At 38.6% G+C, this 16,479-nt stretch overlaps 1 protein-coding gene across 1 annotated transcript in view; it reads left to right on the top strand.

The window, feature by feature from the left end:
* The window catches only part of RAD54B (RAD54 homolog B), a 63,428-nt gene that overhangs the window by 83 nt on the left and 46,866 nt on the right, over positions 1 to 16,479 (top strand). Inside the window, exons 2-3 of the mRNA XM_086741020.1 lie at positions 899 to 1,052; positions 1,763 to 1,937. Coding sequence (XP_086597146.1) covers positions 899 to 1,052; positions 1,763 to 1,937 — 329 coding nt within the window. The remainder of the gene's footprint in view (positions 1 to 898; positions 1,053 to 1,762; positions 1,938 to 16,479) is intronic.

Here is a 16,479-nt window from a genome sequence, read left to right as displayed (position 1 = left end):
TGTTACGGTTTATTTTACCTAATAGTTGAGGGGATCAATTAAAATAAAGATCCATGTATGAATGGAGAGTTAAACCTAAGTCTGTTCCATAAGTTACTGTACCATGCTTGGCTTCATCATTCTATTGTTGTTGTTCTATTGGAGTTTTCTTTTCTTCTTTTGTTTCTACTACTTTGAAGTATTAAGATTGTACCGTGTTATTCTAGTGGTTGTAAGTATGCTTTGTCATGTTAACATTGCTGTATGTTTAGTTTTGTTCTGAGGTTGTGTAAGGGAATAATGGTCTTACATTTTGAGAGAAAACCTATAATACATTCCTTCCACTGTTCAAGTGGACATAACACGGAGTGATAACCTGCACCGTAATTTTGAGATAATTTTCTGCGAATTCTAATCTTGTTCTAGTGAATCTGAATGACTAACATAATTGACTGATTAATGCAAATACTGCTCCCAGATATGAAACACACCTTCAGCATTTGTTGTTCATTATGCACTAATAAAGTGTTTAGAATAGTTAGTTCTGTTCCAAATTGTCTTTCTTTTTATAAACTCATTTAAGTTTGTTAAGAAGGCCCTACATTGCGCGTTTCCAGTGTTTCTTGCTATTGAGGACTGCATTACTGCCTTTTCAAATGAAAAATGAAGTGTTCAACTGCAGAATTTGCTGTAGTCAGTCTTTCTTAGTGCTTAAGAAAAAGTAGTATCATTGCAATGCATTGTTTAAGTTGTATTATGCTTGTGAATTGAGATTGTTATTTGAAAATCTTGTATGCTATCTTTTATTTTATTTTAAAATAGTGCTGATATTGTTATCCGTTAATATATTTTTATATTTAAAGCCTATTCTGACTACTGTTGTTTTTATCTGCTTCCTTCCTTCCTCTTTACCTTCCAGAGCAGTACAACTAAATATGAGGCGATCAGCAGCTCCAAGTCAAGTACTAGGAAATGTAGCTAAAAAGCCAAGGTTTATACCACCAGGAAAAAGTATCACAGGTTGTCTGAAGAATGAAACTAAGGAGATGGACCAAGAAATGAAATTAAAGGAGGTAAGCTGAACAGTGCACTAAAAAGTATATTTGTTTGCACAGTGTTGTTATTTAAAGATAGCATCTGAGCTCACCACAAACAGTCCCTACTTAAATAATCAGTCTGTTCAGAATACCTTTTGGTACCTATGCTCTTACTGTGTTTGATCTTGCTTCTCAGGTGGGTTTCTCTCACTCTATGAAGTGTATGTGGAAAAACATTTTTCAAATAAATAAAAGTAATCAGTATTAAGCCCAAATACAATTCTCAGTGTAGCTAAGTATGGATTGCGTCTTGGAGTAGGCTTTGTTGGATTCAAATGTTTGGAATACTTTGGGAAAAGCAGTTAAAAAACCAACATATTTATTAATGAAATGTCAGTACATCATGCAGTGTGTCAGTACAACCTTGCAGTTTTGCTGCAAGGAAGTTTTTCAGAAACTTTTAATATTAACCGAAAAAAGCATCACAATTTTTATTGACTTTATCTACAGAAGACTGCTATTAAATTAAATTAATAAACTATGTGCTCAAGTGGTGTTTGATATTGTTGCATGTTATCTTTGTTATGAACACTGGAATGTATATATTTGTGTAGGGATATATATTTATGTAGCTAGTTTGATAATGAGGATTAGCATCTATTAGGATCCCTTCTCATTGCTCTTTTCTCAATTTCTTTTCAACTGCGTGAAAGAAATGCTATTGTCAACTTGTTTCTCTTTTGCAGATAGATGAAAGAGAGGGAAGCGTTTCATTGCTTTCTAAAATATATGGCCAGAATAAAAACGCACATTTTACACAGTCTGTGGAGTCAACTGGAAAAGTAAAGACTACAAAAGCATGTTTCAGCATCAATAAGTGTAGCAAGGTGGAAATGAAAACACTAGATACACCCAAAGCTGGTAAGATGCTCTCTCTTATTTACTGCCATGTATCATAAGAGAATTTTACAGTTTGTGAGTGATATGCTACTTCGTAAACTTTTATGAAATACTAATACAAGGGTCACGCAATGGTGTCATTATTTTGTGTTCTACTGGATAGAAAGAAACAAACATTAAATGATTTTTTAAAATAGAAAAGGAAAAAAGTCGATATTTTAGAAGCCAGTTGGTAGTGCTGCTATTCAGGTGTGTGTCTTACAGAAGAGTACTATAGTCAACTACTCTAATCCAGAGTAATAGAAGAATTGGGAACCTAAATAGTGGCAAAGTGTTGTAATCTGGAGACCTTGTGGCCTCATTCAGAGAATGCTAACCGTTCTGAGTGGATTCAGGTTTTCAAAATTAGTGAGGGTTTCTTTTCTTCACTGCAAGATCTGAGCTGTTTTCTTCAGTTTCTCCAGTGGACACTCAAGGTTCAAGCATGGGTTGTTAACTCTAGTGTAGCATCAGAGCAGGACTGGCTCTATTCATTCATGTGTGTGCACTTATTCATTTGTTACCCCCTGTAATGAATATTACTCCAAAAAGCTAGGTACTAAGCACTGCAAAGATACTGAAATGTTTGAATTGTAGCAAATGCACTTTGATGGTCCTGAACAACTCTGTGGGATTGAGTGTCTTCACCTCCTGTTCTTCTTGTGTCCTGACCACAGACATAGCACAGGGATGTTGTGCATTGTGTGAATGCAGGTGTACAACCTCAGGAGCTGCGTGCATCTTGAGAATGTTGCACTTGAACTAGGTTACTGACATTGCTGGATTAAAATCACTCCTCTTGGAGCCAGCTCAGGCATTTCAACATCTGTCTTACAGATAATTCATTGTAGTTTCCCCATAATTAATTACATTGATAATGATCTTTGTTTTAGGATTCATTTAATTGATAACACTTGGCGTAATGAGTCTGGAGTTTTACAAGGGCATTTCATGACTGCTTATCACCTTGATTCCATAATGGTTGGAATTATAATTCAGAAGGCTTTAACAAAGTTATATTATTTTTTGTTTGTGATAAGTGCTGTTAAATCTGGAAGCCCAATAGAAGCAAAGCTGCCATAGCTCTGCGTCCAAGGTCCAGCCAATAGTGAGGCTGAGCACATATTCCCAATAGGTATGCATATGTGCCATGCATATATGCATATAGACATGGCTGGTAACACAGGCCAACAGAGCCAGAACACAGCACTAATGCAAGCACAAGCAATGCCAGTGGACACATCCTGTTCCCCTCTCTGGCTGATCAGATTGAAAGCCTGTTTGTGGAAAATAAATGTACATAGAATCATAGAATAGTTTCGGTTGAAAGGGACCTTTAAAGGCCATCTAGTCCAACCCCCTGCAAGAAACAGGGACATCTCCAACCAGATCAGGTTGCTCAGAGCCACGTCCAACCTGGCCTTGAATATTTCCAAGGACAGGGCTTCCACCACCTCTCTGGCCAACCTGTGCTAGTGTTCCACCACCCTCACTGTAAATTTTTTTTTTTTCCTTATGTCTAATCTGAATCTACCTCCTCTGTTTTAAAACCATTACCCCATGTCCTATCACAAAAGGCCCTACTAAAGAGTTTCTCCCCATCTTTCTTACAAGCTACCTTTAGGTACTGGAAGGCCACTATAAGGTCTTCTTGGAGCCTTCTCTTCTCCAGGCTGAGAACACATCTCCAGGCTACATCCACCTGTAGTATCTGCCACACACTCCTCTCTCAGATCACATATATGTATATACAGACACACACACAGACAGACACACACACAGACACAGACACACACAGACACAGACAGTGAATGTAGATCCCTCCAGTAACTGATCTTACACACTCAGTCTATTCAGTAGCTGGCTTGTTGATTTGTTGAACATCCCAGCTGCTGGTATATGGGCATGTGAACCACAAAGGCCCCCAGCTCCCGGGCTACTTGCTGGTACTCAGACCTGCCCTCCCAAAGGTAAACACACTATAGGTCCCTCCAGTAATTGGTCTGAGACACTTGGTCTACTCAGTAGCTGGCTCCTAGATCCACTGGTCTCCCACTTGCCTTGTGCACAAGAGATATGAACATACAAACACGTCTCTCTTGTAGCTGGACTTACCAGTAGACAACCCTGAGATGTCCTGGTCTCTCCAGTAACTCGCTTGGACTTCATGGTCCCTCCAATAGCCAAATCTCAGACCCTCTGGTCTCTGTTGTCTGGCCCAGACTCATGGCTGCTCTGATACTTTGCTCCCAAGCCTCTTATCCTGCTTGCCAGCTAGTCCAGCTTGGTGCTTGCTAGCAGTCACACACTGTCGTATGTACCCAGGCAGTATGCGTGAGCTCTGGCCTCTTTGCTTGCTGGCACATCAGGCACCTGGGCCCTATGACCTGTGTGCAGTCCAGCTTCGGCTACTGGCATGTACATTTGCATACACACTTATGACTGCAGAATAGAGTTTCTTCACACAGGGAAATATTTAGAGGTGTAGTTTAATAAGAAGATGAGGCAGACAGTGGAAATAGGGTGCAGAGCGTTGCTGGACAAGTGTACTCACCGACTCACCACTTTTAAACCTGGTCCCTTTTGGCCTTGTATTTTCCCATGCTTGTTCCTTCCTCAACCACCTTCATCTGTCCCTTTTGCCTGTCTGTTTTTTTTCCTTTAAAAGTCACATTATAAACCTTATTGTATCTCCAAATGCTCCTCTAGCACCTTGTAAGTTCCAGGCCCCAGTTGGCATCAGTCCCCTTCATTCTGTAAGGTGCTCTGGAGGGACCTTCACATTGACTCTTCTTGTTGGGTTTCACTTCCAGAAAATGGGAGCTGATTGGTTCCCTGTGGTACCCCTGAGGGGATGCTCCCATTATTATGTTAGGGACCCAGAATATATGCTCTGTTTGGCAGAGCTAATGTGGGAAAATTCAGCCTCCTTGTATGTCCTAAGTCCCTCTGGTCTTAGGCTTTTGGGTTTATCTGCTTCATGCTGTAACTTCAGTTCTTCTGATGATGCTCATGCTTGTAGAAAATTTTTCAGTGTGTATGGGACAAGTTGTTTGAGTGGTCCTGCTTCCCCATAGCTACATCTACAAAAATCTGTGTCTGCTGATTCTGTCTAGCAGTGCATTTGAAAGAGAACTAGTGGATTTAATTCCAAAATGATCTTCCTGTGGCCTGGAGGGGAAATCAGCAATGTTCCTAACAAAAAAATGTTGTGAAGTGGAAAAGATATTAAATGCTTTTTCAATATTGTGAATTCTGGGTACAGCTGGTATAAGTTCTCTGTGATGACTTCAGAAAAATAACCAAGAAGTTGTGGACTGAGAGTGGGTGAGCTGTTTCTGTTCCTGTTGTGCTGCTACCTTTCTGACTGACTGAACAAGCCATTTTGTGCCAAAGCCTTTCTGTGTCTGTAGAATGGGGGCAACCTTGCAAGTCTTTGTAAAGGTACAATGAAATGTGGTATAAAGTAAGGATATAGAATGGTTTGGGTTGGAAGGGACCTTCAAAATCAGCTAGTACTAATGTCACTGTTAGTTATGGTCACCAGGTTCACGGGTGATGCAAGCACTGTACCGTGAAAACAATCCTGCATTGAGGCTCCGTTAAATCTTAAGTAATTTCTTAATAACTTAGATGTTCCAAGACAGCTTCTGCCCTTACATCACTTTTGTCTGCTGTTTATTACAGCTAATGTAGCAATTACGTAGATTGTGTAAACCTTAACCTCTTTTGTAGTGTGAAATGAAATTGTTTTGTCAAAGATGTTTTTGGTATGAAATTCAGAAGTAATGGAAACCAGTTGTGAAAGCCAGAGTTGGTTTGAGGTTTTTATTATTACTAATATTGTAATGGAATTATATCTGACTGCCAGTCTCTGCAGCCAAGGAAGACTTTTTTGTTAAAGGGGCCTTAAAATAATTTAAAGATTGAAGAAGTATGTGTGTATGCATTATTTTGGTTTATTGTCTTCATATCATTTAATGCAGATGATAAACTGTTTATTAGTATTATATCATGCTCAAAGCTGCTGTGTTTAGGTTTCCAGTACAGCAATGGAATGTGTAAATAAATACTCCAGTTTCCATTGAAATTCTTGTGAAACACCTGTGGACCACTGGACAACTGCACTGTTCATAGAGCTAATCTTCTGAAACCCAGCCCTCAAAATGCTGTGCATTCTTTCAAAAAAACTTGTTATCTGACACATTGTGTCCATTTCCTGGAGTAGACAAGTAAGGATTTGATTAGATAGCATTAATCTAAAAGTTATAGCATATCTGACTTAAAAAATACTTGCTTTTCTAGGCTTCTTTTCAAAATAAACTTTTTCATAAAATATGACTAATAAAAGCAAAATGAAAAGGACTCTGAAGTTCTGTAAGATAAGATATTTCTAAAGAGATTTTAATAAGATTGTAGCAACTGTTGTAGAGTGAAACCTGTCTCTGTATTGTAATTTTAAGAGAGATTTGATGATATCAGGGTTTGAATTGTAAAGTACCGAACATGCTATTCAAGAGGTAGTTTACTAATAGTGATTATGATGAGTTGTGAATACTGGAAAATGATGTTTTTCCATAAGTATTTTTGTAGGAAAATGAATTTTACTACTGCTTTATGAATCAGTGTTTGCTTGTTCTTAACAGGCAAAGAGCACGGCAATCTCTTTCCTATCTTTTTTTTTTTATTCAGAATATAGTACTTGTTGACACTGACAACGGATGTGTGGAGGGGAAGTAATTTATTTGACATTGTCGTGAGTGCTTTTTCTCACATGCCTCCAGAGAATTCTATCAGATAAGTCTGCATGGTCTTTAAAAATGAAAGTTACTGTTAACATTCCTAAACTATTTAACAGTAATTGAAAACTAAATCATAAATGTGTTTGGAAGGATATTGTTGCAGCTCTTAAATGCTTGGCTTCCTACTTCTCCTTGTTACATTCTGAGGCTGTATAAGCAATGACATAAAAATAAAATTAATTTGCATTTGAAGAACCAATGGACAGGCAAGATCTCTGAACTATACTTGGTCTCTCCTCAGTGTTCCTAGTAAGTGGGATTGGCCAGAACTGAGGTTTTTACCTATGTTGCCTTCTTCAACTTAACTTTTAAAATATATATGTGTATTTATTTATATAAAACATATATAATTAATTTAATTTATGCTTGTTTTCCGAATTTAAAGCTTGCTTTCTTTTGCCATTTTTAAGCTAGGAGAATGTTGTCCTGTTTTTCCGTACTATATCATGTGTGGCAATGAATAGCTCTTTCATCTGCAGGCTTAGACACAACATTCTAGTTGGACTGTGATTTCATTGTTTGAACCTGATGTAGGTGAACAGAAAAGCTGGATATAGAGTCTCATTCTGTTATAGCTCACCTCTTGTTTAGTTTTTGTTTCAGAACTACTTTGTTTTTCATTCATCACTAAAATCTGTTAATGTTTCTTCCAAGAGGAGCTTTGTCAGAAGTCAAATACTACCTTTGAGCTAACAGTGCAGACAGATTGCAACTGTATTTCATAACGGTGTTCACTCTGTGTGTCTTGACAGATGTTTTTGAATGTTTTTTATCCCTAGGAGATTAACCATATTTATTATTTGCATATAGATTTGAATATAATTTTTCTAACTTCTCTGGAATGTTAATGTTTACTGAGTACATTAGTCTATAAGGTTTAGACTCTTCACTCATTTCAGTCAGTTTTATTTTCGTAATAGGAATGTTTGTTGGCTCCTTCAGCTTTCTAGAACATTGCTACAGGTTAGTCTCATATTTCCTGTCACCTGATATGAATACAAAACTTTTAACCAATTAATTTAAATAAAGAAAATTCACTTTTCATTTGGTTATGACAGCAGCAATCAGTTGCCTATCACTTTTAATCACAGGATTAAAAAATGATATTTTCAGGATTTGTCATATTGTCTAATTTCAGTCTAACGGCCTACTTTTGGTTTCTAGATAAACACAACTGAAAACATACAGCCCTGACATCTCACAATGAGGCATATTATTGCTAGAATTACTTGGATATCTGCAAAAGTAGAGATGTTAATTGTAACTTCTATTATTGCATTCATTTCTATTGTTGCACTTCACAGATTGAACTGGAAAAGATATTCCAGTCAGGAGTATTTTTTACTGTCTGTCTATTTTAGTGGTGGAGCTGCATGTATAGCTGCAGCTCAGTGGGCCCCTCAAATACTTTTATAAACAGCTGGTAAAGCAAAATACGTTTGGGTAAAAGATACTGCATAAACATCTGTAGCTCTTAATGATTACCAACTGCACCTTAGTACAGCTAAGGTGTTACTGGATGCCTGGTTGCAAATAATTTATTATTGCATTGTTTGCAAGTTAGATTTTAGAAGTCTGCAAATTTTGTTACTATTTTGAATAAGAAAGTATATCAAATTACTTTGCTAGCTCTTTATGGTTTAAAATTACCTCCTTCTCCCTGCAGTGCTATAGACAGAATAGTTTATAACAGTGAATAGACAAATGAATAGACAACGCTGTTTCTAAATTCAGGATAGTTTATTTACTGTTTAAGTGTACCTGTTTGATCAGTTCATCTCAGGAGATGGGGATTGCTTAAGAAAACTAGATTGTTGTCAATGTATCAGAAGACAAATTGTTCATATCTCTGATCTGACACTGTTTCCAGAACTACTTATATATTAACCATGGAGGATACACACACAAATTGTCACTTATTGGCCTGTACACCACTGCACAGCAGTTGACATGTTGCAGGTAGACTTCTCACTGAGACTCCTGTGATTATTTAGTCCTAGATGGCTTGTATTTTCTGGTCTGCAGCTTTGGGACTCTGGCGTCTTCTGAGGACAACACCTTTTGCTTGGTGCTCTTCCTTGGGATGTGAAACGGTATCTTCTCTGCTGCTGGCATAATGCCTTCCCTAGCATTGCTCCCGGCTGATTATGCTTGGAGTTCCCCTCGGCTGTGGTCATGCATTGTTTTCAGTTATGCATAGAGATGGTATGATAGCAAAGCAGGGAACAGCATGTTAGCAAAGTAACTTTACTACTGTAATTTTTCAAGTGTTCAAAGCTCTCAGGACTTAAAAAGAAAAAATTAAAAAGAGAGATTCTTTAGTCTTACATTGCTTGTTCTCATGACTCTTCAGGGTTTTTCAGGGATGTCTTTTTTTTTTTTTTTTTACCTTCCTTTTCCTATAAATTCATCACCTTCTGTGTAATAGTGACCAGAACTATGTACTGAACAGAACACTGTCCTCAAGGGCTTCTGTTTCTGTACTCAGAAGCACCAAATGCAGCAGCCATAAATTTCCTATTTCTTTAGTTTTAAAGTTTGCCAGTGGAGAAACCATTACTGGATTGGAGCAATGGTCAGATGATGTGGAGTCAGTTGCCATAGACTGAAAGCAAGCATGGGAGTATAGTATGCTTAGGGATACACTAGATTGTTGAAGTTCACATGCCTAAGCAGTGTTGCTCATCTTGAATTTGGGCTGCCCACCAGCTGAATGATAAGATACATCGTGGTAGTAGAATTAGCAACCAAGACTGAGACAGGAAGAAGGAACTTACACCAGCTTCACCACCAAAAGCAACGTACCGTGTAACGCGCAGCGACTACAAAGCTGCTTTCCTGGACAGGGTAGCCTTTGCAATGCAGTACAATAGGCTGCTGTAAAACAAATCCAGATTTTATAATTCTAGTGTGGTATTTCCACAGTTAGTACAACAAAATTTATAATTTGATATGCTTATATCTTGCTGATACATGAATAACTAGGCTTTATGTAATGATAGAGGATATAAGCAGGATACTCACACATTTGAGAAAAGGCCAGTGAATTGACAGTGAAATATACTTTTCATTTGTCCTAGTTAAATGTGCTCTGATATGTGTATTTGGACTGATGGAGATAATGAAGGAAAGGGGAAGGAAATCAAAAGGGTATTACATCATCAGAAAATAAAAACAGAGTTATATTAGATGTAAGATATATTCAACATTTTCAGAAAAAGTTGGAGGGATTAAAGTAAAAGTTTTGCAGTAGTAACTTGCCTATTTAATTGAACTGTCATTGCTTCTTTACAATGAAAAAATAGAAATTGATAGGTTCTTTACTTTTCAGTAGTGATACATACCGGCTATTGAAGAGAGCTGTGCTGCATGGAAATATAATAATCTTTTATGCATTTCTCTTTAACTTCAGTGATTAAAAATTAAAATTAGTAAACAAGAAAAAAAGACTTAAATACTCTTTCTTATGCAGAAGGACAGAGGTCTAATATTTAAACTGCAGATATAAAAGAAACTCCCCTTTCTAAGGGGTAGCAGGGGATGTGTTGGGAAATGAACTTAACATCCCAATAAATTTGTCATAATTTAGCTCTCTGGGGTTGCATGAAAACACATGACAATATACAGAAAATGAAATTACCTAATACTGTAACATTAAAATGAGTAACTTAGGAAATACTCTGTATAGAGACTATTTTCAAGGATTCAAGTTTAGCAGTAATATTTTTTTTCAGTTTCCTCATTCATTGTGAGGGAATTTGTACACATTGTTTCTTATTTTCTTCTTGATAATCAAAATTTATTATCAGGCTCTGTGTGTGTGCAAGGAGTGAAAATGTGCAAAAGAGAAATACATTACTATTCTAAATTTCTTGAATGTTTTTATTTTCCACTCTCCCACCCTTTGGAAAGTCCTGGTTTGGGGTGTTTGGGTTATTTTTTTCTCCCTCTCCTGTCTCCAATAGATACGAAGGTGGATTTAAGGGAAGATGGAGAGAATGTAGCGATCATGTGGAGGGACAAGAAATGCTTGAAGGGAACTGGAAGGTTTTTTTGAGCTATCATGATGATTATTATGGACTTGGCCTGGATCCCTTCAAAGATAGCCGCCAAATCTTTCTGTGGCTATGCTCATTGTTTGGATCCCCTTTGTTGCTATGCCAGCGTAACTAGAGTTCAGTCCCAGCTTTTGGCTTTGGGCTGTAAGTTTTCCCCTGAAACAGAAGCCTTGTCACAATATGACCTTCCTAAAATCAACAAGATAGTGGTAAGATGGTTATCTCACTGTCCTAAAAATATACGCTGAGCAAAATTAGAAAAATGGAGAAAGCTGCTTGTATGTCAAACGCAGGGAAGAACACACGGGGAAGTATTTTGAGGTTAGTGTGTTAGTATTTAAAAGCATAGTCTCCAAAAGATGGGAGAATTGCAGAAACTTGGCTTGTCTAACACAATTTATTTTTCTAGAGGGTAATGGGGATTTAGGAATTTAAGCAAAATATCCTCAGAAAATAATACTTTTAATCTTTCTGTATTTCTCAGCTGCTTCTGATCAGTCATCAGAAAACTTGTTTGAAGATATGGTCGGAGAAGATACAAGCATGTATTAGGAACTGGACACACTTCTGAATTTATAAAGGATGATGCTATTAGCTTTTGTTTTTTTTTAAGGACCTGACTTAGAAAGTGAAGAGCTAATTCATGGTGCTGTATAGTCACTGACTATTATAATTTAAGAGTCCTGTAGCTTTAAGCCACACTTAGTTTGAAGGATGGTTACAGATCTGAATGTGTGGACTCCGGAATGTCAGGCTGAGATGAAGATAAATTCTTTAAAATTTGGCATAGGGGACATTTTAATTGTCTAATTTGAATATTTTCCATTTCAGCAGGCTAAATGTTGAGAGAATGCCTTACATCAGCAGAGGGGATGGAAGTGTAGTTAGCTTTTATGCTTGGAATTTTAACTGATAAGAGCTCTGGAGAGGCCATGTGTAATTCAGGCTAGTTTCACGAGAGCGGTGTAAAGGTAATAACTATATTGTTAACATCTATGTTTTCTGTGCTTGTCACGAGATACATGCACCCTTGTTCTTGCAGCAGTTGCAAGAACTGTTAGATCTTAGGAGTTAATATATGCTGGATGGTGATGACAGAAATAGATGTAGAAAAAAAGAGCTAAAACTTCCCCTTGTTCCTTCCTCCCCAGTGCAGGACGGATATTCAGAAATGTTTAGAAATAATTATGCAGGAGAAAGGAAAGGAGTTGTCTGAGAGGTTTAGGTGTAGCAAGGATCGGAAGAAGAAAGTGCAAAATTGATGGTGAAAGTGTTGATGAAGATGAGAAAAAAATGAAGTGCAATGAGAAAGCTATATTAAACACAATTTAAATGATCTAAAAGTATTTCTAAAAAGTCTGGAGAGAATGTATTTAAGCACTATAACTTCCGGGTGAAGTCTTCTTGCAAGTTTTGACTCACAAAACTTTGTCATTCTCCACCCTCTCCGTAATGAATAATGCCTCCACCCTTAATTCTGGAGATCACTCATGAAACAACTGTCCCTATGAGAGATCTTTGGAGTTGAAAACATTCTCACCCACCCTTTGCTGCAGGAGGCTCTTAAGACAGGCAGATCGAATGACTTGGCACCGTCTTGCTGTTGTGTCAGTAAAGAGGACTATATGATGATCTAATGGAACTTTTGCAGCCCTTACTACCTATAGATACTCTCAAATCGTCTTAGGCAGCTGCCAAATTCATTTGCAAGGGTGAGCAACTGCCTCGGTACTTGCCAAATGTTTCCACTGCCAGTATGCCCCAGTATATTCAGTGATGTGTAACACAGCTCATCCTAGCTGCTGAATCTTCTCACGGTTTATCATAAGCACAGGGATATCGGGGTTTCACTTCAGCTTTGATTCAAATCTTGCAATCATCCTCTTGTTCTTATGATTTTCATCCTCCCAGGTAATTGCAAATGCTAAACTCGGGTCTCTGCAGAGCTAGTTTGCTTGCACATTATTAAATAAGAACAGATGTTCTTCAGATTTATTCTAGGGCTACCACTTTGTGGGTAGAGCACCCTCACAGAGTCCAGCAATCCTTTTATCTGTTGACTTGGTATTTTCCGCACTAGAGGGTCCCAGCCTGAATCACTTAAGCCAGTGTCATTCCCTTCAACATTCAAGTTTACTATCTGATCCAAGCTACATCTTTCAAGATACGTTCTTTCTTAGGGCACCTTTAATTCTCTCAAATGTGTTTTGTCTCTGAATCATGTACCTTAGAGTGATTTCTTTTAATTTTTTTTTTTTTTTTAAGTGTCATGGAGTGATTCTCCCTCAGTTCTGTGTATCAAAGAATCCTTCCTCTCCCTCCATCCAACATGCTCCCCCAATTTAAGACATTCTCCTTTACAGGGTGTTCTGTCTGTGCATAAATTCACACAGGCCATTCGATGCAGTTATTGGCCATGATCCAAATCTGTCACTTTTAAAATTTGGTCCCATTGAGCTTTTTCAGCAGTTCACAGTCATTTGGCTACATTAATCCCTGACTTTATAGTAGCTGTGATTCATTCATCTCTTGATAGCTTTCCAGGATGCACTATTTGTATTTTTTTTCTTAATTTATTCTAGGCTTTTTCACAGCAAAAACCTGAGCTTACCTGTTGCCTGTAGTTTTAAGTCTTATTTCCCAACTGTTGAAGTTCTGCAAGCTGAGCCAAGGGGCTGTTACTGTTCTTGAATAATCATGATGATTTTCCTTTCCATAGAAAAATCACAGCTCCTATTTTTCATGAAGTTCCAAATACGAACATTTCATCCACTTGAAAACTAGGTTTTAAAATGTTAATATTTAAATTGGGAAGCATCTGGTTTTTAAAAAAAAAAAAAAAAAGAAAGAATCAAGCAAATTTTTAAAAATGTGAAATTCAATACTTTTTCTTTTCAAAATTCTGAGTAGATTAGTGAATTCTACCTTGAAAATATGAGGGAAAAATGAGCTGTACCTTGCACGTAGGATTAAAATAGGACATCTAGAAGGCAGTGAAGTGACATGATGGGTGCATGTATAACTATTTTCTTCAGGAGTGAGCAGAATTTCCTCCCTGCTACCTGTGTTCTACTGTCCCCTCAGTTATGCTAATACAATTTTTTGTAGGGTGCATTGCAAACCATATTCCTAAAATGACAGAGATTGAAAAAGCTTCTTCAGACTATGTATTTCTTTTGTGCAAGTTGTTTGTTCTGTGGCATGCTAGATAAGGGAACTGCTGGTGGTTAAAACTAACCCAACTCAGAAAAAAAATGATCAATTTGCAGACAAATCAGCTCCCTGATCTGAGTTGCTCAGAGGACTTGTGAGTGCTCATATCAGCACAGTGAAGGGGCGGGAACATGACAGGGTTGAGGGGAGGCTGAGATTTCTGGTTTGGCAATGTCCCACATTTATGTTGTCTTAAACCAATTTTTAAACTCTATGCCTGCCAAAAGAATAAAAAAATAAATTGATTAGTCTGTAGCTGGATCATCTCCCTCAGCTGGCTGTGCACTGTGTTGCCTAAGTGCTGGCGTTGGTGGAAGGTGTAGGATGAAGGGCGGACTGCGGCAACAATTTTTTTTTTAATTGTCTTCAAACTACACCTATTGTTTTAGCTTGAAGAAGTCTATATGTAACATTAATATCCAGGCTGCTCACCTTCTGTGATTTCTCATCCAAGTACTGACATGACCTTAGGCTGATGAGCAGAGCTATTTTAAAAGGGGGAAAAAAAAAAAAGGAAAAAATCTTGGTTGGCAGCCAGCTTCATTTTTGCAAGGGTTATTTTACACTCCTGCAGAACAGTATGTAATTCAGACTGATTCCTTCAGGCACTTGCTCAAAAGAAATCCTTGTAGCGGTATTTTGCTATAATTGCATTAGTGTGGAAACTTGGTCTCTCTAGCAACATTAAGCAGTAAGGTGATAAAGTAATACAAGTTCAGATAGGTCTATATTAGGAGTTGCTGCATCTCATAGTGCACTATAGAGGAGACTGCTGTAGCTCCTTGTGGCCAGGTCCAGCCTGCAGTGAGGCTGAGGACGTATTCCCAAGAGGCACATGCGCACGTGTACATTCTATAGGTATATGGCCAGCCATACAGAAAACGCAACACTCGTGCAAACATAAGCGGCATCAATAGTCTCATCCTTTCCCTTCACTGGCTGACTGGGATGAATGCCTATTTGTGGAAAATACATACGTATACAGTATGGATCTCTCCAGCAAGTGGCCTTAGACTCTTATTCTCAGTAGCTGCTCCCTGGATCCCCTGGTCTCTCAGTTGCCTCACAAACCTGCACTGGGTCTCTCTGGCAGCTTTTCTGGATTTATGACCTTACCAGTAGCCAGTCCCCAGGTGTCCTGGTCCCTCTAGCAGCCAAATCTCAGACCTTCCAGTCTCTCCAGTATCTGTCCCAGGTTCGTGGTTGCTCCAGTTCTTGCTTCCCAAGCCTTGCTGGCTAGTCTGGCTTGGTGTTTGCCAGTGATCACATACTGACACAGGTACCCAGACAGTGTGCATGGGCTCTGGCCTCTCCACTTGCTGGCACCTCAAGCCCCTGGGCCCCTGTGAGCCATGGTACAACTCCAGTTGCTGGCAGGTACGCTTCCATGCAGAGATTCCCCTCACCCAGGAAAACAGTTACAAATGTAGTTTAACATAGGACAAACTGCAGTGACCAAGCGCAGAGCATGGCTGGACAATCGTACTGAGCAGCCACCTGTTCACATGCTCTCGGCCCCTTTCATCTCCTTTTTTTTTTCCCAGCGTTTTCCTATGTTTATTCTGTCCCAAGCCACTTTCATCTCTCCCTTTTCTTGCCTTTGGTTCTTCCTCTGAGTATACTGTACTATGCATTGTGCAATCCCAAAATTCTCTTCCTGGCATCTCATTATGAGTCCCACACCCAATGGGCACTAACCCCCCTCCAGTCTGCAAGGTGATCCAGAGAGAGCCTCTCCCGTGGACTTGTCTGTCTGGGTCTCCCCCCTGGCCCACTGGGCTGCTCCTGTTTCCCACTGCCCTGGGAGCAGCCAGATTGAGGGCTCAGTTTCCTTCATTTGGCTTACTGGGGTTCCTCTGTCTGACACTGTTTATCTGTGCTCTTTGTATCTGTGGAGAGGAGCCTTCAATCACACAAGCTCACACTGACTGACTTCTTTTTGTCACTAAAAAATCAAGAGACTGAGCACTGCACAACGGCTTAAACATCAGAGGGTACAACACAGGCTCGCCTGAGACTCAATTCTGATACTGCCAGCAGCCTAAATTATCCTTTATTATTCCTTTTTTTTTTTTTTGGCAGTTACTGAAGAACAACCAAGGGCATCAATTTAAAAAACAAAAGGGTAACACCAGCTTTCTACTCTTAATATTAGTAAACTGCAAAGCGTGGGGAAATAGGGAAGGATTAGGCATTTAAAAGTGGTTTAAAAGGTGGTTTTCATACAGTGCTTCTAACCACATGAGTATTTTGTTTCTCAAATTCTAGTGTAATGGGCTTCAGAGTATAAAATGCTTTATTTAATCTTGGCGTGAAAGCAATTCCAGCAAAGTGGACTGGTCGCAATTTTCTTAGGTGGTACGGACAAGCCAAGTCTCAGAAATGGTTCCAAATGTGCTTGTTATTCTAAATGCTAATTGATATTTAGCAGTTAAAAGTCTCCCTTTGTTT

This window comes from Chlamydotis macqueenii, chromosome 2 (assembly GCF_036417535.1).
Source record: "Chlamydotis macqueenii isolate bChlMac1 chromosome 2, bChlMac1.mat, whole genome shotgun sequence".
Taxonomy (NCBI): domain Eukaryota; kingdom Metazoa; phylum Chordata; class Aves; order Otidiformes; family Otididae; genus Chlamydotis; species Chlamydotis macqueenii.
Note: the sequence above shows the minus strand (reverse complement) of the source record. Positions and strands in the feature narration are given on the sequence as shown.